The 22,800-nt window shown below is 45.0% G+C and overlaps 1 protein-coding gene across 1 annotated transcript in view; it reads left to right on the top strand.

Moving 5' to 3' along the window:
- The window catches only part of acbd6 (acyl-CoA binding domain containing 6), a 40,998-nt gene extending 18,401 nt beyond the window's left edge, over nt 1-22,597 (top strand). The window contains exons 7-8 of the mRNA XM_056277396.1: nt 17,375-17,405; nt 21,250-22,597. Coding sequence (XP_056133371.1) covers nt 17,375-17,405; nt 21,250-21,404 — 186 coding nt within the window. The 3' untranslated portion in view covers nt 21,405-22,597. The remainder of the gene's footprint in view (nt 1-17,374; nt 17,406-21,249) is intronic.
- Nucleotides 22,598-22,800: the final 203 nt, after the last annotated feature.

Below are 22,800 nucleotides of genomic sequence, written 5' to 3'. Positions count from 1 at the left end.
ACTAGCTAGCATCTAGTTTAGCCTCCCCAGGTTTAGCTGCACCCAGGAGGCTTTAGCTTTGACGGTAAGCTGGCTCAGCCATGCATCGGCGAAATTAATACCGCGCCCGCCCGCCAGCAAAGCACAGCGCAGTTACCAGGCTGCACACGAAGGCTTTAAATGTAAGGCTGAATCAATTGGAAGTAATCAGGCAAATTGTTTTACATTACACAACCCACATAATCAGGACATTTTGTAAATGACTTTCTCTTTTGTGGTCATGCATGCCGCTTTTGTTTTGTGTGCTGTATGGAGAGGATTTCTGGGTGGACAGTTCGTAAAGACTTAACAGTGGGTTAACAAGGAACATTTCACTGATTATATAGAGATGCATGAGACCACAGACAGTGGAGGGCAATTGATAAATAAATGGAAAAAAGCCCTTTTTTGAAGATAGTCTATTCACCATATGCATAGATCATGTGTTTGTGACTTTTTTTTTAAATCCCTCCCTTCCTGCAAAAAATGACTTGACCTTTCCAGCTATGAGTGACCTGAAATAAAAGTGAACATGGTGTTTAAAAGGGTTTTTTTTTGCTATCCAATTTGAGCCCTGACACAATCAGTTTGTGTCAGATAATCAGGACCTCCTCACCTGCCTGTCTCTCATATATGATAGGCTGTCCAGTCAGTTGCCTGTAGGAAAACCTGAACATTAGAACAACTGGACTTATGCAGCAGAGTTAGTGGGAGCAGATTTATGAGATGACATAAAGGTGGTTGAGATAAAATATAGCTTGTTAAATCATATCACACTGTCTCTCTGCCAAATTATCACGCTATGTAATGCTCACAGGGCGATGTATTACTCATTAGAACCTGCTGGAATGTTCTTGTACCCTTCTGGAGTATGAGAGCTAAGTTACAGCGGTACCATTTGAGAGAAACCTTTTTTTTTTCTTTCCTAAATAGGAAAACTAAAATTTTATTAGATACATTTTCTTAGATTTATACACCTGCCTTCATCCCTTCTGTTTGCGTTTCGTAAGAGGAATGCACTGATTGTTTGCAGACTATCGGAGGGTCCCGTAATCTCTCTTGACCTCTACCAACTGCCAAGCAACTGGTAAATAAAGATCAAACATGATTTATGCTTAATTTGTTGATTAAAAAGGGGAGGAGGATGTGGAGGTAAAAAAAAAAGGATTATTATATGCTCGGTGACAGAGGAAAATCGTTTGAAATTAATCAACTGATTGTCTCAGTGAATTGTTCCCAAACCCTGGTAACCTGCATTGTAGTCTGTTTGATAGTTAATCCTGGATCAAGGCAGGGAGGGGAAAAGGGACTACAATAGGTAGCTGTGTGGTTGAATACGCAGATCATGGCTCCGCCACCTGCCAACAGTAGAGCTGGCCCCGGCTCTGGTACATATGGGCCCCCGCTCACCGTATCACTGCTCCCTTAGCCAATATGAGTGGAGAAAGTGGAGCAAATGGCCGATGTACCGCATTGTAGTGTGGGAACTGTGGGTGTGAGGGCCAAAAAAGCGCTGGTTAATGTAATGATGTGAATAAACACGGATTTAAATTTCCGGACTTATTTTCTGTGTGCTAGAATGTGTTCACACACATAAATTTACCATTCAGTGATCTGTTTAGAAAAGGTATATCAGTTAATTTTATTATGTAATTAATACTTTTGGCTAAATAGTGCTTGAACCCCTAAAAAAATAATAATGGGAGTGATATGGAAATGGCGGCATGGTGGCACAGTGGTTAGCAGAGTCGCCTCATAGCAAGAAGGTTCTGGGTTCGAGCCCCGGGGTAGTCCAACCTTGGGGGTAATCCCGGGTCATCCTCTGTGTGGCGTTTGCATGTTCTCCCCGTGTCTGCGTGGGTTTCCTCCGGTTTCCTCCCACAGTCCAAAGACAAGTAGGTCAGGTGAATCGCTTGTACTAAATTGTCCCTAGGTGTGTGTGTGTGTGTGTGTGTGTGTGTGTGTGTGTGTGTGTGTGTGTGTGTGTCTCTGTGTGTGGGCCCTGTGATGGTCTGGCGGTCTGTCCAGGGTGTCTCCCTGCCTTCCACCCAATGACTGCTGGGATAGGCTCCAGCATCCCCACGACCTTGAGAGCAGGATAAGCAGTTTGGATAATGGATGGATGGATGATCTGTTTAGGTTTCAATAAAACATCCAGAAAATTCCTTCATATGAGGAAGAAATGAGAGAAAGATGAAGTGAAAGATGGCTCGTTCGGGATGATTTGATTTTTTTCCAACATTCTGCAATTAATTATTCTGTATTCAGGCGTAGTATTGGTGATTTGAGGTTGTTAATTGGTCGTTAGTTTTGTATATTTAAAAGCTGAAGTGCGTTACCTTACTGAGTAATCGTGTGTTCCTTCTCTCCCTGTGGTCATTTTATATCCAGACGCAATAATCCCACACCCACAGCCTAAACCTCATCCCACACACAAACACAAACACACAAGCTTTGTCTTTCAGGTGGAAATCCCTCCTGGCCCTCGTGTTGCTGTCTTAGGTAAATCAACAAGCCTCAGGGTTGCCATGGAAATATGCATTTATAGAAAGGATGTGCCCGTTCTTGATCACCAGAACTCAATGGAAGGGGTTAACTCTCCAAGACCCACCAAGATGCAGTATCTCAGTGTGTCTGCTTTCTCTTTTTTCCTTTTTTTACTTAGGGTCAGGAATGGTCCTAAGTAGGTTCACACAATATCAGACTAAAGAGTGTGAACACAAAGACGGAAATTGTGGAGACAGGCAGGCTAGATGGGATTAGGGACTAAGAAGGCGGACAGGTGAGTTGCAGGTTAACACAACACAAACACAATGACAGGAAGGAAACATTGTGAAGCGAGCGAAATGGCGATCGGAGGGAGAGGTGGAATAAGGTTTTATGCCCGCTGCCCTTTTCACAATCTCCTTTCAACCCATCCTCGTCTCTCTCTCCCTCTCTCACCTCCCCCTTTTTTTTAAACTGTCCCATCACCCCCCCCCAGCCCCCGTCCTTCCCAGCCTCCCTCCTCTACTTTATATTAAAACAACATGATCCATGAGGCGGGGGGGACGACTTGCAGCACTGCTAATTCTAATTAATCCAGCGTGGTAGCGCGGCCGCGGCGGGCCCCGAGCGCTCCCAGTCTATCAGATAGAAATTCATAACTTAATTGAGGTCAGAGCCTCGAGCGCGGTAGAACAAAAGTCTCCAGCCAGGACCAGCAGGATCAATAGTAATAAATATCTGACTGGGTGGCCCACGACTGGTGGCTACAGAACACACAACAAGTACTCAAACACACAGTCTGCATGCGTGCAGACCAGGAAACTCACTACACAAGGTGTGTGTTTAAGATGAACGAGACCTGGGAAGGTTAAGACAAAAGACACAGACTGGCTCATTGAAACGGGAATCTTTCTATAGTGTACATTTATTCTATATAATAGTAAGGCAGAACTTTAAGTGAATGTTGGTATCAACAGTGTTTGTAAGTGTGTGTAACTCAATTTGTTATCGATGTGATGTGTTGTACCGTGCAGGGGGAGGAGACCGAGACTCTGTGCTTCGGTGCCACTTTGCTGATGTTTTTGTGTTTATTATTCACAGACGATATATCCTAAAAGTTAGCGGTTCATCATTTTAGTCCTTACTGAATCCGAACCGGTCATTTATTTAAATGGATATTTTTACGTTAGATGAACATTTGAACATTCGTTAAAACAGTCTAAATGTGATTAGCAATAAAACCCAGACGCTTGCTGCTCCAGTATCTGTCCGACACTTATTAATGATAATTGCAAAGGATTTTGTTTTAAATGTACATTATTGAAGAAATATTGTCAAGGTCCACCTTTTAAAATATATGATCTTAAATCATAATTTCCCAATTGAAGGTTTGTCTTTGCAGTCATGACTGAAGGTGTGCGTATTTAAAATGGGAAGATAGTAAAATGTGAAGTGGTTTTAATGATTTCAAGATTCATTAGAGGGCAGGTAGTTTTGTGACACATCATAACTCACTGTCTAGCACCGTGCTGGAGTAAAACACCCTGTTGTTTGCGTCCGTACTGTCATAAGTTCTGCTGCAGATGTATGTTTTAGCTTTGCATAGATATAAAAAAATAAATAAAAAGTTGCAATGTGGACTGCTGCAATTACCAAATTGCCAGAGGCTACAGTATTTTTTTTTCTTAGAGGAAAGAATGTTTCAGACCACTTCCTAAATAAGGTATTTTCGAGCTGTGCCAAATCCATTCTCTACAAATCAAGTTGTACGTCGGGGGGAAAATGTTTCATTTTAATCAAACTGAGCAAATCGAAGCATTAGCATCTCATTCTCCCAGTGCACACATTTGGTAACATTTCTTATGCTTTGGAAGAGAAAATATGTAGAAAAGGCTGTATCAGCATTTGCCACAGCTGATACCAGTCACAATGTTTGGCCACATTGTAGCCACATTGTTTTTGTGCAGATATTGTGTTTTATCTTTTTCAACCCAAGCTAAGCTACACATGCCATGGTAGTACATGCCAGAGTACTCAATCCTCTCAACATTGTCCTCTACCAGGGTGTCAACTACCTGTGTGATTAAACTGGTAAAAGCAGAAACACACACACACACTACAGTGGCTGATTGAAATTCTATGGTGAAGGTATTATTACACGTTTGTATCCCTCCCCTTTCCCAGCACTGCCTCCTATAACTAATGGCTCAGTCAGCCCAGTCATAACAAATATCCAGCAGGATTTGTCAAAATTGTGTGTATGTATGTATGTGTGTGTGTGTGTGTGTGTGTGTGTGTGTGTGTGTGTGTGTGGGTGGGTGTATGTGCATGTGTGTGCGCGCGTGTGTGTTTCGTGGTGGGAGTTTGTGTGTTCCCTCTCACCCAGCATGTGTCGGGTGTTTAGGAGTGAGGAGGTGAGCTGGGGAGAGAGAGAGTGACGGAATAGAACGAATCCATTGAGGGATCACAGAATAGATCTTTAGTATTTTATTTTTAGTCCCCCTTTACTTATTGCTCACGTTTTATTTATTGCGCGCGAACCCGTCTACACAAATGTGCCTATGTGTGCAGCCTGCAGCATGAGCATGGCACAGTTCCCAAAATGGTGGGGCATAAATGCAGGCAGGGTGGCACGGCTACAGCAGCGGGTTCACACTCTCTCGGCATCCTGCCACATATTAATACTGGTCTCCAGGACACTCCCACAGCTTAGTGCACACATTAATACAGATATCTAAGAAAGCCAGCCCTGGCTTCTTCTTTTTAATAGGCCCGGTGACAGCCCAACTGTAATTTATGACTCGCCTGCATTTTCAAGTGAATGCATGTGTGTTTCTTTGCCTGCCTGCTTTCACTTCCAGTGTGTAGGGCAGCTATACATGCATCTGTTACTGTGTTTATGTGTGTCTGTGTGTGTGAGTGCATGTGTGCGTGTACATTTTGTAATGTCCATATTCTATTTTGGCTGAGCTAGATTGCATTAAAATAGGATAGAGGAGAATCTAGCAGACAGGTCCTTTAAAGGTCGAGGATTATAAAGATAACAGAAAGTATGAGAAAGGGTAGTACCCTCCCATTACTCTCTCTCTCTCTCTCTCTCTCTCTCTCTCTCTCTCTCTCTCTCTCTCTCTCTCTCTCGCTCTCTCTCTCTCTCTCTCTCTCTCTCTCTCTCTCTCTCTCTCTCTCTCTCTCTCTCTCTCTCTCTCTCTCTCTCTCTCTCTCTCTCCCTCTCTCTCGCTCTCTGTCTCCACCCCCCCACCCCCATGGACACACACGCACGTACAGACAACTTAGCCACTATCTGCAACACTTCCCATCTTTAATACATGACTGTAAGCCGGGCTTATGTGGTTCATATTTAGTATGTGATGTACATTAGCTTGGCCTGATGAAATGAAAACTGTTGCCGTGCCATGTTAAAAGGGCCTACCGGACCCAGATGCAGTTATGAATCTATAATACGAGCACTTAGAAAAGAGCCGGTGGCTTGACAGTAATAGTGCAGCCTGAGGAGCCATTCCAGCAGGTAACAGTCCTCCTTAGCCATCATCAGCTTGTTGTTTTGTCTTATTGGCCACTGGCTGTGCCTTGCCTACACTCAACTATTTGATTCCCATCGTTCTTAACCGTCCACATAAATTGTCGGGAGCATTTAAGCTGTCCTCAACCGTTTCAGACAGAGAGGGGAAAAGAGAGTGAGATGCAGACAGAGAGAGAGAAAGAGCGAGAGAGAATAAACAAAGTAAGTGTTTTGCCTTCCATCAGTCTCCCACGGTACTCAGCTTTATGAGCCCCTCACTCCAAATGCCTCAGCCGCAGCCCCCACTGGCTGGCCATTGATTTTCATATTACACTCTTTTATGTATTTATTTATTTCATATATTTCTTTTTAAACATCATCGATGAGCCGCGGGAGGACAGACGGGGCTCGGGCAATGTTAATTCTCAGCCCAACCCGACGCTCTCCTCTGATGGCTCTAATGGAGGCTAGGGTGTCCCATGGGAACAAGCAAGCTTGGCGACAGAATGGGGGATAGGGGGGAGGGGGGGAGGAGGAAGATAATGTGCACGGGGAGAATGAGGGGGAGGAAGGGAGTTGAGAGTGAGAGAATAAGAGGCATTGGGAGAGAGAAAATGGGAAGAGAAGAGTATTGAGAAAGTGTCAGAGGCTTTGCTGGAGAGAGAGAGAGGGAGGAGGAGAGTTATTAAGCTCACTGCTTCAAGTGCGGAGGAGGAAAATAACACTTAGTCAGGTGAAGGTGCGGTCAGCTTTTGGAAATGCTGCGGGAGCTGTTTTTCAATATGGTCTTACCGGTGTTGAGCGACAGAGCAGTGGTTCTGACACGGACGCCCTGAAGTGTACAGACAGGCAGGAGAGGTGTAGTGTGGATGCTGAGGGTCGGCCCGGGCACTTGAAGGACAGTTCCATGCTGGGTGGAGGGTGGAGAGCGTGGCGTTGGGGCTAATTTGTCCATGGGTGGCAGTGCACACACACACGCTGAGTGGCAGGGTTAACTCTCCCCCACTCAGAGAGGAGACCCAGATTCAATTAGGGCTGGCCCCTGTCTGACGATCCTTTTAACACAGGGGCCTCTCCCGCCACACACTAACACACTCACACATTCAAGACCGTCTAAGAGTAAACGCACACATAGTATACACACCTGCACAGGCATGAACAAACAGCTAAGAAGGTTAAACGTGCATGTACGCACATACAGCTACACAAAACACGGGTATCATCTTTCGGCTTAATGCTAGTGCAAGCACAAACATTTACAGTACATTCTATACATGCACACACACTCTCATGCTTAACTTTGTGAACATGATGCTTTGTAGCCAAAAAAAACATCTGAACATTGCTTCATGATAGACTCAATGTGGTTTGTCTGTTTGGTCCAGAAGTGAGGTTGTGGGACAGTAGTGGAAACCAGACCTGATATCATAGCATCATCCCTCTCTTCCATCTCTCTTATATCTACATGTGGCTGGCTGATTAATGACACCTGCTCATCATAATGCTGTCTGCTGCTGGATTCTGCATTCGAATGGTCCCAGCCGACCATCGATTTTCCCCCCCAAAGCGGTCCCATCATCCAAACACACCCCTGGAGACCACTCTCTCTTTTTCTCTTTCTCTCTCTCTCTCCCTCTCTCCCTACACCATCTCTCATCTCCCTTCCTCCCTCTCTCTATTTCTCTTCTCATCCACTGCTCTTTTTTCACTGTCTCCCCTTTCTCTCTGGCTCTCCCATCTCTCTTGCACCCCAGCCCCCCACCAAACCCCAAGCTACTGTCATTATAAAAGTCAGCAGCCGCTGCATGCATTGATCATAAATCATAATTGCTTGTCCATTTTCCCACTTGTTTAATGTTGCTGTCAGGGACAGTTGGATGGAGGGAGGTGGGGTGGGGTGGAAAGTAAGCTGACTGTGAAAAAGATGAGAGGAAGAAAAAAAAAGTGAGTTGATGGAATGGTTTTCAGGTAAAGAAATAGTAGAGTTAGAAAGATAGTACAATATTGTATATCTGAAGGTTGAGAGAAAAGAAAGAATGGACAGAGGGATGGAGGTAAAAGGAACATGTTTTTTTTTTATTGAGAAAAAGAACTAGATTGGAAAGTGACATAGTATATGGTGTTAAGAGGGTAAAATCCCACAATGGCTTTTAGAATACACCTACCATATGCCCAGGGCCGTTGATGTGGTATGATATCAAAAAGGCTTTTAGTGTCTGTGGTTAAGGCTGGCATGGTAACACACACACACACACACACACACACACACACACACATACGTACATACACACTGCCCTCCCTTCAGTCTCATATGCTACAGCAGGCTCTACAGATGGTGGTGGATTTGACAGAGCTTTACCCTCTGTCTGCAATCTCTTGTCTGGGCGGACACACTCACTGATAGACAAACATATTAACTGACTGAGAGACGAGCAGACCAAAACCTAGTTGTGGACAGAGATGACCTCGGACACCTCTGTGTCCTAATGTATCTACAACTCGGTGAAGTCGTTCTCCGACATGGCTTGGGTTGCTGCGTTCAGCAGATCTAACCCCATATTTTGTGCAACATGGCACAGTGGAAACTTTAGAGGAGCCGTGGCCAGTTGTGTGAGATCTGTGAAGGGAGAGTGACTGACGGCACAGCCTAGTGAAGCATCCATCCATCCATCCATTATCCAGCCGCTTATCCTACTTAGGGTCGTGGGATACTGGAGCCTATCCCAGCAGTCATTGGGCGGCAGGCGGGTAGACACCCTGGACAGGCCACTAGTCCATCACAGGGCCAACACACACACACCTAGGGACAATTTAGTACGGCCTACATGTCTTTGGACTGTGTGAGGAAACCGGAGCACCCGGAGGAAACCCATGCAGACACGGGGAGAACATGCAAACTCCACACAGAGGACGACTCAGGATGACCCCCAAGGTTGGACAACCCCGGGGTTCGAACCCAGGACCTTCTTGCTTTGAGGCGACCATGCTAATGACTGTGTCACCATGCCGCCCTCTAGCAAACCAGTTTTTTAGAAATAAACACAAACATCTGTGACCATCCCTATGGGTGCCTGTTGCTCTGTGGACAAGCAGGATCTCAAAAATTTGTTTGCCTCTGTTGCACTTTCTTTTTCAATCTGTCTGGCCTTCCCTGCTTTCTCAGCAATTGAGGATAATCTGACTGAAGAAGCCCCTGGAGACCTCACCACCATGAAAACACGTGAAGAAGCAGAGGCAGACTTACTAATAGACTTAAAGGAAAAAGTAAACCCACAGTTGAAGTACAATGTGGAAGATAGATTTTGATATAAATTAACAATTCATACCAATGATTTAAAATAATGAGCTCATATAACTAAGATATCTGTCTCTGAAAGTCAGTTTTGAAGCAGAATTGATGAAACATGGCAAATAAGACTTAAAGTAATGGGATGCAAACCATTGCATCAACTGCGTTGATTGCATCAATTTTTTTGCGTCATTTTCTTGTGCTAAAAGATACCATAAGTCTAATTTGTACTCACTGCCTTCTGAGTCACTCTCTGCCATCTTGTCTGCAGATGTTGATTTCAATATACACGTTTTGCCCCTTCTGTATTAAACAGTTACACCAGTGGAGTTTTTCAGTATTGGGCCCTTTGTGGCAGCAGGCACCAGTCTGCATGGCGCCCCCTAGAGGCAGTAGAAAAGCAACACAACTTTCTCATAAATGAGTAAACATGCCTGAAACTTTTCATGTAGGCTCTATATAAAAAGTTAATAGTATTACAAGCTACTAACCTTGTATTTACCTTACATTTTACATTCCTTTAAGTGTATTCTTGTGTCCATGCATGTGCACAAAGTCACACTGTCTCTCTTTCTTGACTCAACAGAGAGTCATTTGGATCTGTGGTTACTAGTTTGATTTAAAGAAATTAGACTCTAGTATCTCTCTGTATGTATCCATGACACTATATCCCTTTCTTTTTCTTCCCCTGTTATCCATCTTGCTTCATGTCGTTCATACAGTAGAGATGATAGATTAGCGCGAGTTAAATTTAACAAAACCAAGCATGCACTCGGATGCATCAGTCCCTACCCTGCACTGCTGCTCCTAAGCATATTGGAGCGCTCCATTAGTGGGCTACACAGTGCCGGACCTCTTCTCCTCCAGCTATTGTGCAGATGCCTGCTTTATTGAGCCTTCTGCTGACATCCGGCCCAGCATTTCTGCTGTGCAAGGAGAAACTTTGGATGACACGTGAAAGCAGAGGTTTGGTCCGACATGCCTCCCCGTAATGGGATGGAGACAGGGATGGGCGGGGGGGTTGTTGGTGTGTACGGCAATGCTATGGTAACTGACTGCAGGTACATGTATTGGGGTAAGTCTCTCTACCGGGGTGCTTCCAAAGCAAATAGAGGACAATCCAATTTCCTGTGATTCCATCAAGCCCACCCACCCCTCCCACCCTAGATGCCAGAGCATTAGGGAACGTAGAGAGGACAGGCCACTGACCCTTCACGTGCACATGCATAAGGCATGCACTCTCTGCAAACATGAACAACAACACACACAGAAAAACATGCGCCAACACAAACTTGGACTTGATTATACATGCTACTGCTTTTTCAAGCCTGTGATTTTTTTTTTAGTCCCAATAGACTACTCTGTAATTTGTCAAACTTGTGTGCAATGTATAGCTTTAGGATATTGTCCCTGTATGTGTGTGTACATTTGTGTATGAAATTTCGTGTTCGTTAGTGTGTGTGTGTTTTGGCGCATGTGTGTGTATGGACTAACTACAGATTAGTGCTGTCTGAAGATTAGGGCTTAAACCCCTTACACTTTAATTATAACTGTATGTATTTATGTGCATCAAGGTCTTTCACTTGACCCTTGCGATAAACATCTGTCACTGTTCTATTGTACTGAGGCCAGTGTGTGTGTGTGGTGTGTGTGTGCGTGTGTGTGTGTGTGTGTATGTAGATGTGTAGGTGTGTCCATTAAGAATTCTAATATAGTGGGATGTACAATGCACTCACATAGTATAATAAACTTATTCAGCTTTAATTTCATGTTGACTACTCCAGTTATAGTGAATTGGTTAAGACAATCACCTGTGGAACCAACCTATGCAACTCCTTGCTTTTCTACTGTGCTTTCTGCTAAAAAAAAAAACATACACAGGTACCATATGTATACCAAAGCACAATTAAACATAGGTTGATGGGCTGTAATTTAACTGTCAGACACATAGCGTTGTTGTCTTGAGCTAACTGTGTGGTTCGCTTTTCCATCTATGGTGATTTGCATTGGTGTTCTGTGATCCACCCAGAGGGAATAGAAAGCTCTAATCCAATCAGCAGGTCCCTAAAGTGCTGCCCCTGAGAGAGAGAGAGGGAGTGAGAGAGAGAGAGAGTGTGTGTGAGAGAGAGAGAGAGACAATAGGATCACTCTTCACCAGGACCTTCCAGAGCAAGGGAACAGACAGGAAAAGGGGGATTAGCAGGAAAGAGAGATGATGGAGGAGAGGCAGAATTAGACAGACGGAAGGGGAAAAGAGGACAGGAAGTATTGGAAATTAGATTTGATTGGGTATGAGAGTAAAGACAAAAAAGTGTGATATGCTATAGACCGCCTAAGTGTTGTCATCATATCAGGACTTCAAATTACTTCCGGATCCATTATTTTCTAAGCTATGGCAAAAATGAATAGGATTTCTGGTTCCCATTTATGACTCGCTTCGTCCTTTCTAGAGTACATCTTGCAATGCACCTGGACACATCCTCAGTGATGTAACCTGGGGTCCTTGGGTGTTTCGAGTCTTTCAACAATCAGACACCCTCACCCAGGCGACCCAGGTGGAGATGATCAAGTTCCAGCTTGTGTCCAGGGAGCACTACCCAACCCACGGATCACCTCTCCTGATCCACAGCCACCTTGAGGTCACGTCGGCTGCATCAGCGACCAACCTGATGGCCCTTCACTTGCTGGCCCCTGTGATGCTTAGTATTTTATAGGCCCTGCAGAGGGACCAGCCAGTAAACCCTCTGCATCCTAACTCAGTGGGCTTGCACCTTGTACGTTGTTGCAGCACTGCTCGACCAGCTCAGCATACTTCGCACTCTTCCTCTCGTTGCCCTCCTCAATGCAATCCTTCCACGGGACAGTGAGTTCCAAGAGGACAACTTGCTTGGAGGCCTCCAAGAGCAGCACCATGTCTGGCCTCAGTGTTTAAACTTGTAAAACAAGACATTAGAAATACTGTTGGGTGGGGGTGTCCGGGTAGTGTAGCGGTCTATTCCATTGTCTACCAACACAGGGATCTCCGGTTCGAATCCCTGTGTTACCTCCAGCTTTTTCAGGCGTCCCTGCGACCGAAAACAATTGGACGTGTCTGTGGGTGGGAAGCCAGATGTGGGTATGTGTCCTGATCGCTGCACTAGCACCTCCTCTGGTCGGTCGGGGCGCCTGTTCGGGGGGGGGGGGGATAGTGTGATCCTCCCACGCGCTACGTCCCTCCAGTGAAACTCCTCACTGTCAGTTGAAAAAAAGTGGCTGGTGACTCGGCATGTATCAGAGGAGACATGTGGTAGTCTGCAGCCCTCCCCGGAGCAGCAGAGGGGGTGGAGCAGCGACCGAGATGGCTCAGAAGAGTGGGGTAATTGGCCAGATACAATTGGGAAGAAAAAATCCAAAAAAACAAAAACAAACTGTAGATTAACTGTCTTATATATTTCATTAACATCGTCTAATTTGAAATGTATATTTGCTAACAAACTTAAGTGCTGATGTGTTTCACAAAGCCACCATTTCTCTTAATGCCTACAACCACAACAATAGGCATTGAATGCAATCTAGAAATTTCAAAAAGCAGGCAAATAATTCTTCATCTGCTTTGCTACTAAGCAGACCATTGTTTTCTATGGGACAAGGTAACCTCTGGTTAAGAAGATATCTTGTTACATGCTCCTTAAGTGGGCCTTATTGAGTCATGCCTCGATCAAGTTAATACAATTACAATTTAAATGATATTCAAACAAAAGGAAATGTTCTGATCTCTAAACTATTGTGAGTTTCAGGTTAAACCATGAAGTGAAATGCTAGAGCATTCGCAGTTCGAGGTTGGGGATGATGCCCAAACATGCTGTTGACAGCTTCTCTGTGATTGACATTAGAAGCCACCAATGATGAGTCTTCAGTTGATTGCACGAAGCATTCCCATTGTCACCAGTTTCCTACCCGATGCACCCAAATTACTCAATGGGGTTTAGTAGGATATCAAACCTCTTCCTATAGTATCTAGTCTCCTTGACCACAACCTCTATCTCCCTGCTGGAACATGCAGTGCAAGTCATATGCGTGTCAAATGCTGAAATGCTAAGCTAGTTAATGCTAGCGATTTCGTCAGAATTTTTCATTGCAGTTTCAAAATTGGTTCACACCCACCTCAACAAATACAGATGTCAATGTTAAATCCAAATGTCTTTAGGAAAATAGTGTTGGTGTTAGACATCCCCCCCCTTTTTTTTTCGCCCCAATTGTACCCGGCCAATTACCCCACTCTTCTGAGCTGTCCTGGTCGTTGCTCCACCTCCTGTGCCAATCCGGGGAGGGCTGCAGACTACCACGTCTTCTCCAATACATTTGGAGTTGCCAGCCACTTCTTTTCACCTGACAGTGAGGACTTTCACCAGGGGGATGTAGCACATGGGAGAATCATGCTATTCCCCCCAGTCCCCCCTCCCCCTGACCGACCAGAGGAGGCACTAGTGCAGTGACTTGGACACATACCCACATCTGGCTTCCTACCCACAGACATGGCCAATTGTGTCTGTAAAGACGCACGACCAAGCCAGAGGTAACACAGGGATTTGAACTAGCAATCCCCGTGTTGGTAGGTGTTCGACATAGTTTGAGGCAATAATTTCATACCCCAATTAATTTTCCCATTAGTGTTGCAAGGCAGTGGAACCTATGTCACACTTTGGTGGTTTGTTTGGCAGAATGTGTGCAAACAGGGATGTAAACAAGGCGCTCTGTGATAGGGAAATCTAAAAACGTGAAGACATGATGATGGCAACGTAATTGAAACATGTCCGGGGATGTTTCGATTTCCCCATCCTTAATTTGACTTTATTTTGATATAGAGTAGATACAACTTTCCTCATGCTTCCAATACAAGCGTGCTTTCATTTTTGGAAAATCCCACCTTCATCATGCCTTACATTTTCCCAGGCAAAGTCACTTCCATATCCACCGTTCTCATTTCAGTAAGAAGGGATTCAGAGTGGGGTGTCTGGGTAGCGTAGTGGTCTATTCCGTTGGTCGGGTGTCTCTATTCCGTTGGTCGGGTGTCTCTGCGGACACAATTGATTGTGTCTGCGGGTGGGAAGCCGGATGTGGGTATGTTCCTGGTCGCTGCACTAGCGCCTTCTCTGTGTCAGTCAGGGTGCCTGTTCAGAAGGAAGGGGGAACTGGGGGGAATAGCATGATCCTCCCACACACTACGTCCCCCTGGCGAAACTCCTCACTGTCAGGTGAAAAGAAGCGGCTGGTGACTCCACATGTATCGGAAGAGGCATGTGGTAGTCTGCAGCCCTCCCCGGATCGGCAGAGGGGGTGGAGGAGCGACCAGGATGGGTTCAGAAAATAGGGGCAATTGGCCAAGTACAATTGGGGAGAAAAGGGGGGGGGTCCAAAAAAAGAAGGGATTCTGAGTAAAAGAGAAGAAGAAAGACAGCAGTGCACAGCGTAAGGATGGTGGGCAAGGTAGTTAAAACAGTGACAAAAGAAAGAAATGATTAGGAGTTGGCAGTAGAAATACAGGGGGGAGCAATGGTAAAAAGTAATACAAGAGAAATAAGATGAGGGAATTGAAGAAAATTGGAACCAAGGATCTATGAAGCAAAAACAGGAGGAAGTTTCTACTTCACAAGATCAGAAATCAAAGCCATTGGTGGAAAATCTCTTTAATAATTTGGGACTGTTCCATGTTTTTTTTTTTTTTTTTACACCTGAGTCTTAATTTTGTAAATTTTGCTTATGTGCTTAACATTTATGATGTTTTACACATTGTAATGTTATCATTTTACTTCATTGTGGAGATTTTGGACATGGCAGCACCGCTGGATGTGTCTTTACAACGGTGTCTTATGGAGCCATGGAACAAGTCCAATTTTACCCAATTATCCAAACCACATCTTTGTAAGTCAAAATGAAAGTGCAAGCTAAAAGTTATTACCCGTAATGTCCAATACGATCAACGGTCGATTGCATTGCTGAGCGACCTCCTGTTCAACTTTCAGGAATGACCAATCACAATAGCCATTCAATAACTCCCAAGCCTGCAATTGAGAAGTCATAGATCATGGAAAAATCATGTAACCTGTCTAACCGTGGCACTCGGTTTTTTGTTATTATTCAGTTGAGAGGAAAGTTTTAAGGCTTGTATTCCATGACCCTAATCGACACCATTTTAAAGTTGTATCCATCGATGCTGCCGTGTCCAAAGTCTCCAAAATGAAACTGCTGAGTAAAATAATATCATAACTAGTATGCACTTGCCAATGCCAAACAAGCGGCAGATTTGGCATCAACCGGGAATGAACAGCAGGCACTTCTTAGCTTTGTTGTGTTGGTTGTGAAAGTGGTTGTGAGGAACGTGTATATTTATATTTGTGCTATAGTTTGTCTGTACAGACAAAAAGCTCAGTTTTGATATTAAAAAGTGACACAAACACTTTCATAGAGAGTAATTGTTCCCCTATAGTTTCATGGAGAAAGAATGCTTGTTAAACCTCTATTATTATTATTATTATTATTATTATTATTATTATCATTATTATTATTATATATGGTGGCATGGTGGCACAGTGGTTAGCACAGTCACCTCACAGTAAGAAGGTCCTGGGGTCGAACCCCAGGGTAGTCCAACCTTAATGGTCGTCCCGGGGTGTCCTCTGTGTGGAGTTTGCATGTTCTCCTCATGTCTGCGTGGGTTTCCTTTGGGTGCTCTGGTTTCCTCCCACAGTCCAAAGACATGTAGGTCAGGTGAATCGGCCATACTAAAATTGTCGCTAGTGTGTGTGAGCGTGTCGGCCCTGTGATGGCCTGGCGGCCCGTTCAGGGTGTCTCCCCACCTGCCGCCCAGTGACTGCTAGGATAGGCTCCAGCATCCCGTGACCCGACTTTGGATAAGTGGCTTGGATAATGGATGGATATTATTATTATTATTATTTATTATTATCATTGTCTGGCAGCACAGTGCTGCTGTGGTTAGCGTGGTCACCTCACAGCAAGGAGGTCCTGGATTCGAGCCCCAGAGTAGTCCAACCTTTGGGGTCATCCCGGGTTGTCCTCTGTGTGGAGTTTGCATGTTCTCCCTGTGTCTGCATGGGTTTCTTCCGGGTGCTCCGGTTTCCCCCCACAGTCCATAGACATGTAGGCCAATTTATCAACACCTAGACTTAAAAAAGGCTGGCTGGGAAGGTGATTAAGAACCAATCCCCCTGGTGATGCCAGTTGATCATACAGTATGTTGTGTCTTATTACATACACAGACACAAACACACGCATATCTGCAATACTTTCAAGAATTACACTTCTGCCATTAACCTCGTTCTCAAGTTTAATTTTTAGCATTCAAACACACACACACACACACACACACACACACACACACACACACACACACACACACACACACACACACACACACTTGCAACAGACCACCATACTTGTTCCAGCGAGCCCCTTCCTGGAAGTCTTCCTTTCTGTGTCTGCGAGGTATTGTGTGTCAGGGTCACATTAGCTTCCACGGCTAATTCATTTAGCACGCTCTAAGAACCCCCACCCTCATTCAACCCCAGCCCAGGCCCTCTCCTCCTCTCACTTTTTTCGAGGACTTAGAGGCACTTGAGGTGGCTGCCACACTATGTTGACCCAGGAAGGAGAGTCACGGCCTGGGGCAGCAGGAGGCTACGGACGATGCTGGAGGTGGCTCCACAATAATGTGTGGTGTTCCTCTGGCTCACTGGATTAGGTGGATGAAAACTGGAAGTGATCCTTAATCATTGGTCTTATACTTCTCAGATCAATAGCTAATCTTTTTTCCATAATCTGCCATTTGACACCATGAAAGGTGTTTAAAACCTACAAGTAAGTAACAACTGGTATTCCATCAGCGGCTGGCAAGTTTTGCTGTTGACAAGCGGGACATTAAAACTGACTGAATTATCTTTTTTTTTCTCCTCACACCCACGTCTTACAATGCATCCTATTGTAGTGATATGATATGTATGATATTGAATTGTTAATGTCTTCGCTGGCTGATGAAGTGAAGACTTGTTTTTCTGTTTTAACAGGATGATGAGGGACAGACAGCGCTGCATTATGGTAAGGAGGCTTCTCATATTCTCACACTAAAATGCCCAAAATTTGCCAGTTTTGAAAAAGTCCCATCATTTGTGCTCGTCTGTGCTACTATGAGTGTAGGTGGGTTTTTTTCTTTCTATTTTCTCTCCCTAAAATGGATATCTCACTGTCATGCAAAGCCCTTCAAATATATTGTACACTTACATTATTATGTACCCTGCAGATGCCAGCCACTTAATATGACCTGCTTTCTGTAAACCCCTGCACTTTGGCCCACATCGTTTCGAATTCATCCTCACCATCCTTTCTTTTTCCCTCTGTCTCTCTCTCCACATCTTATTTTTCCATGGGTTTTTCTTTCAGGTGCATTTCATCTATCAGAGTCTTGCTCATTCTTCCTTGTTTCCATCTCTTCTCAATCAGTGTGCATGTGCACGTGTGTGTTTGAGCCTGCGTATGGGTGTATCCATTTGTGTGTATTTGTAGGGTGTATGTGTGTCCATCCAATGGCGTAGGTGCACTGGTACATTTGTGAACACCTGAGTGCTTTCTCTCTTTGTGTGCGTGCGTGTGTGTGTGTGTGTGTGTGTGTGTGTGTGTGTGTGTGTGTGTGTGTGTGTGTGTGTGTGTGTGTGTGTGTGTGTGTGTGTGTGTGTGTGTGTGCATGTGTGTGTGTGGTGCCCACATGCACGCATGTGTGTAATAATCACCAGGTCTCCCAAAGGAAATCAGCAGTACTCCTCAGACTCCCCTGACCCCCTCATGCCCCACTACACACAAGTCCCTGAGGGGCGGTTCCCCTGTCCTCTGAGCCCAAGTGTGTGTGTGTGTGTGTGTGTGTGTGTGTTTGGGTGGATGGGTGGGTGGTTGGTTGGTTGGTTTTGCACATGTGTGTGTGTATATATATGTATGTGTTGGGGGGGGGGGGGGCTTGTCACACCATCTGTCCCCATGCTTGGTGGCGTCATTGTGGGCACGCGTCACCATAACCCACCATTTTCAGCCTGGAGAGTCATACACGTGCTCACACACTCAAAAAATACACACACACAAACAAGCACGTAACATGCACAAACACATCACACACCAATGAAAACCACACACACCCATACCTATATGCCAGAGGAAGCCCTGAGGATGGGGCATAAAAAGATGACTAATAAACATAAGCGATGAACTCCAGGAGACAAATAGCAGAGAATGAAAATTCATTCCCACCTCTCTTTGCACAGGGGCCACAGTGGCTGGCAAGTGATTAATCGGGGGTTTACTGCTCACCATAAATTGTTCTCCTCCTCTACGGCTCCCCTGAGGGCCACGCGCTTTTTACAGCCAAAGGCCTCGGCGAGACGCCGGCCACGCACACACACACACCCCCTTAGCAAAATAAAATACTGTTTAGAGAAGGCGGAGGAAGGCTACAGGAATAAGTCAAGATTTTATTCATTGATTTGGTTCAATGACTGGCACTAGTTGTATTCCACGCTCTCATACATCTACACATACTATACATACTTTTGTATGCATTATATTTGCAGTATACAGGCTGGACACACAATGTGAACATCCACAGCTAGATGCACATACACACACACACACACACACACACACACACACACACACACACACACACACACACACAAACACAAATACACTCCTAGGTGCATAATCAAAAGGTATACAACTCATGCAGATGCTCTATTTTATCACACACACAGAATCCAAGCACACGCGCGCACGCACACACACACAGTTTTGCTAGCCAGCCAGGCTTGGGCTGGAGGTTAAAAGACCTGACTGTCAATCAACATGGCTGCTGACATCAGCGAACATGGCAGAGAACGGAGGCTGCTCTTTAAAAGGAATGAACGATTGACGGTGGCAAAAAAAAGAGCACTCAGAATGAGGGAGAGAGATACAGAGAGGGGAGAGATGGGGGGATGGGGTGCACAATGGTCTGGAGGTGCATCAGCAATGTGAGGACCCTCTAACTGGGTTAAGAAAGTGGAAGCCCCCCCCATTCTTAAAGAGAGAGAGGTAAAGAGGCCCCTTGTAGCTTTTAGTGGGGTACAAATTGCCAGTGGAGCAGAAATGAAGTGTTTGAGGCAACCACAGGTCCAGGCCAATGTCACTGCAGGACCTGCAGATGGTCTTTTCATTAACTACTGGACTGTACATACTGTATCAAACTGTGGCACCACCAATAAACTAATTTCACTGGAACCTTTTCTGATTTTATGTGTTACCTTATCCATTAGATTCCCCGCTAATGAAACATGAGGATATTGGATCACTTTTTTTTCTGAAACCCCCCCCCCCTTTTTTTTTCCATCCCCAACTGAATTTTGGCCAATAACCCCACTCTTCCGAGCCGTCCCGGTTGCTGCTCCACCCCCTCTGCCGATCCAGGGAGAGCTGCAGACTACCACATGCTTCCTCCGATACACGTGGAGTCACCAGCCGCTTCTTTCCCCCTGACAGTGAGGAGTTTCGCCAGGGGGATGTAGAGTGTGGGAGGATCCCACTGTTCCCCCCAGTTCCCCCTCCCCCCTGAACTGGCGCCCTGACCGGCCAGAGGAGTCGCTAGTGCAACGACCAGGACACATACCCACATCCGGCTTCCCACCTGCAGACACGGCCAATTGTGTCTGTAGGGATGCCCAACCAAGCTGGAGGTAACATGGGGATTTGAACTGGCGATTGGTAGGCAAAGAAATAGACTGCCACACCATCCAGACACCCCTATTGGATCACTTTTTTATTCTTTATTTATCAACTAGTAAGTGACCCGCAACCAAGTTGCGGTGATCATGACGTTTATTAGCTATCCACCTGTCTAAATCTCCCTCCTCTTCATCCTGCCAGCTAACCGCCTTCCCCCTGCCCCTAACCCCCCCCCACTCCAACTCCCTCCCCCCAAATGCTCAGAATCATCTGAAATGCCGAGAAGTTGTTTTTAGCCATTTTTAGAAAAAATCATATTTTGCATATTTATGCATAATTACGCATAATTTTAATTTTCTGGGATTTTCCCCTTACTCTCTGAGACAATACCTACCACCTCCAAAAGAAATTAGGATCATAAATGCTTTAGTTTTCGGTCTTGCTATCTACACTAACACACATACACTAACACCACACACACACACATTCCGAAAATATATGAGTAGAAGGTGCGAAAGTACCTTCTACTCATAAGCCACAACGTCAGAGTCGTATTTGCATGGGTCGAGTACGCCCGTGCTCGACCCATGCAAAAACGACTCTGACGTTGTGGCTTATTTCACGGACGCTTTCCATTTCCAACGCTGCTCGCTGTCTCCGCCCGCCATCCAGCAACCCGTTAAGAACGCGAGGTTTGTGCGAACGACGGAAAGAGCCGAGGCGTGACGTAGCCAGAGCTCACCATCTTGTTGAACTGCTCAGGATTCTGAAGGGATTCCACATATTTTATGCATATTCCGCATATAATGCATAATTTTAATGTTCTACTATTTTTTATAGGTGCCCCCGATCATCCCCGATAACCTCCAAAAAGAATCGCGGCCCCAAGTGCTTTAGTTTGGCCGTTTATAGACTCCCACACAGACACACACCAGACACACATTGTGAAAATACGGGAGTCGATGGAAGGATTTTGCTGCACATGCATGCACCATATTGTCACATACATTCACACCTGAGAGTATCCCACAGTATGTTCACAGTGCTAAGTAAAATGGCTATTAAGCACCTTGCTTAACAGTAATATGCTGGTATGTTTACCTTGTCTTGTATCTCTCTCTCTCTCTCTCTCTCTCTCTCTCTCTCTCTCTCTCTCTCTCTCTCTCTCTCTCTCTCTCTCTTACCTCCCTCTCTCCTGCAGCATCGGCGTGTGAATTTGCAGACATCGTGGAGCTCTTATTGAAAGCCGGTGCTGACCCATCCATCAAAGATCTGGAGGGTTCTCTCCCCGAGGAGGTTACCGAATCCAGCGCCATCTCCTCTCTCCTGCGCCAGTACACTGCTCCTAAAGGCTAGGTCTCAGGGCACTCGCCCAGCTCCAATCTCACTCCAGATCCCATCAGACCCTCCACCTTCCTCCTTATCCCTTAAGAGACTCTCCTCAGCCCCAGCAGCAAGTAGGCAATGAGTGCAAAAGTGTTTGATTTTATCTTATTTCCAATGCTTGAGGTGCGTTTGATTTACCTGGCTCTGCTGATTTGAAAACTGCAGAGCAAAAGAGGTGGATGCTGTGCCACCCAGAATTACCAGGCACATCAAAATCGAGCTCACCCCAAGTATTTTGTTGCATATAAATACATTGACCTCTGTTCTCGTCTGATAACTAGCCAGCATTTTCAGTCTAAGTCAGACCCCCTCTGACAGTTTCAGTTACTGCAGTTTGTTCATGTTCAGTTGTGTTACATTCCAATGAATGACCTGGTTGTTTGTCATATACCGCTAATAAAGTCTTAAACAGAGTTGTTAACATTGATTCCCCCCCCCCTTTTGGTTTGCTGAGCAGGTATTTGATGTCAGTTTGATGAGTTTGAAGTGTGATAAGAAATATTTGCTTTAGTTGAGAAAAAAAAAGTCCTTGCCATTTCACTGGCCTGTCTCCCAGCCACTCACCCAGTTTCTTAGTCTGGGTTACAAAGGTTCAATGATTTATGGGAGTAATTTAGAAATATATATGCCCCAAAGTACTCAGCAGAAACACTTTTATGTCAGACTTCATTGTTGTGACTTCCCGAAGCCTTTAGACCTCTCTCTGCAAAGTAGGCTAAATTACTGTTAGCTTCTAGGTTGGTAATAAGGCCAGGCTAAAAAAAAAACAACACAAATCGGCACTCATAATATGAGTAAAACCAGTATTGGAAAGTAAAAAAGGTAATCAGAAATATTCTTTTATTGTAGAAATGGACAGCATGAACTGCCTGCACCTGATGAAATGACTTTACCTGTATACATACAGTTTCTGTGGTTCCCTTTGAAATGGTACGTTGTAGGCCAATATTCTGAGAGTGTTAATTGACCATAAAATAGCTAAATGTGCTAAATTAACTTAATCCATGGCATAAAGAAACCAGCCTACTAAATGCTGGAAAATATTGGTTGTGACTGATGCTGTTGCTGTGTGAATATTATACCAACCACTTTGGCAAGTAGTTGCCTTGATGTCCTGTTCTGTTTTAAAAGTCAAGTTTGGCTCATTAAACTGACAACGGACTTTTCCCAATGTGAATTTTGACATCCATCATTGTATTTAGTAGAAAGAAAACGCCACTCTGCTGTCCTGCCCACTGTCGTAATCCACACGCTCGACCCACATCTCCCTCTGCTGCTGGCCTGTGTTGACAAACCTAATACAGTTGATACGGTACACCTAAGCCCTTACAAAACTGGTCTCTATGGCCTGCCTCTGTTCCAGCAT

The sequence above is a fragment of the Lampris incognitus genome, chromosome 3, assembly GCF_029633865.1.
Source record: "Lampris incognitus isolate fLamInc1 chromosome 3, fLamInc1.hap2, whole genome shotgun sequence".
Lineage (NCBI taxonomy): Eukaryota > Metazoa > Chordata > Actinopteri > Lampriformes > Lampridae > Lampris > Lampris incognitus.
This window is presented reverse-complemented; position numbering and strand designations above follow the sequence as displayed.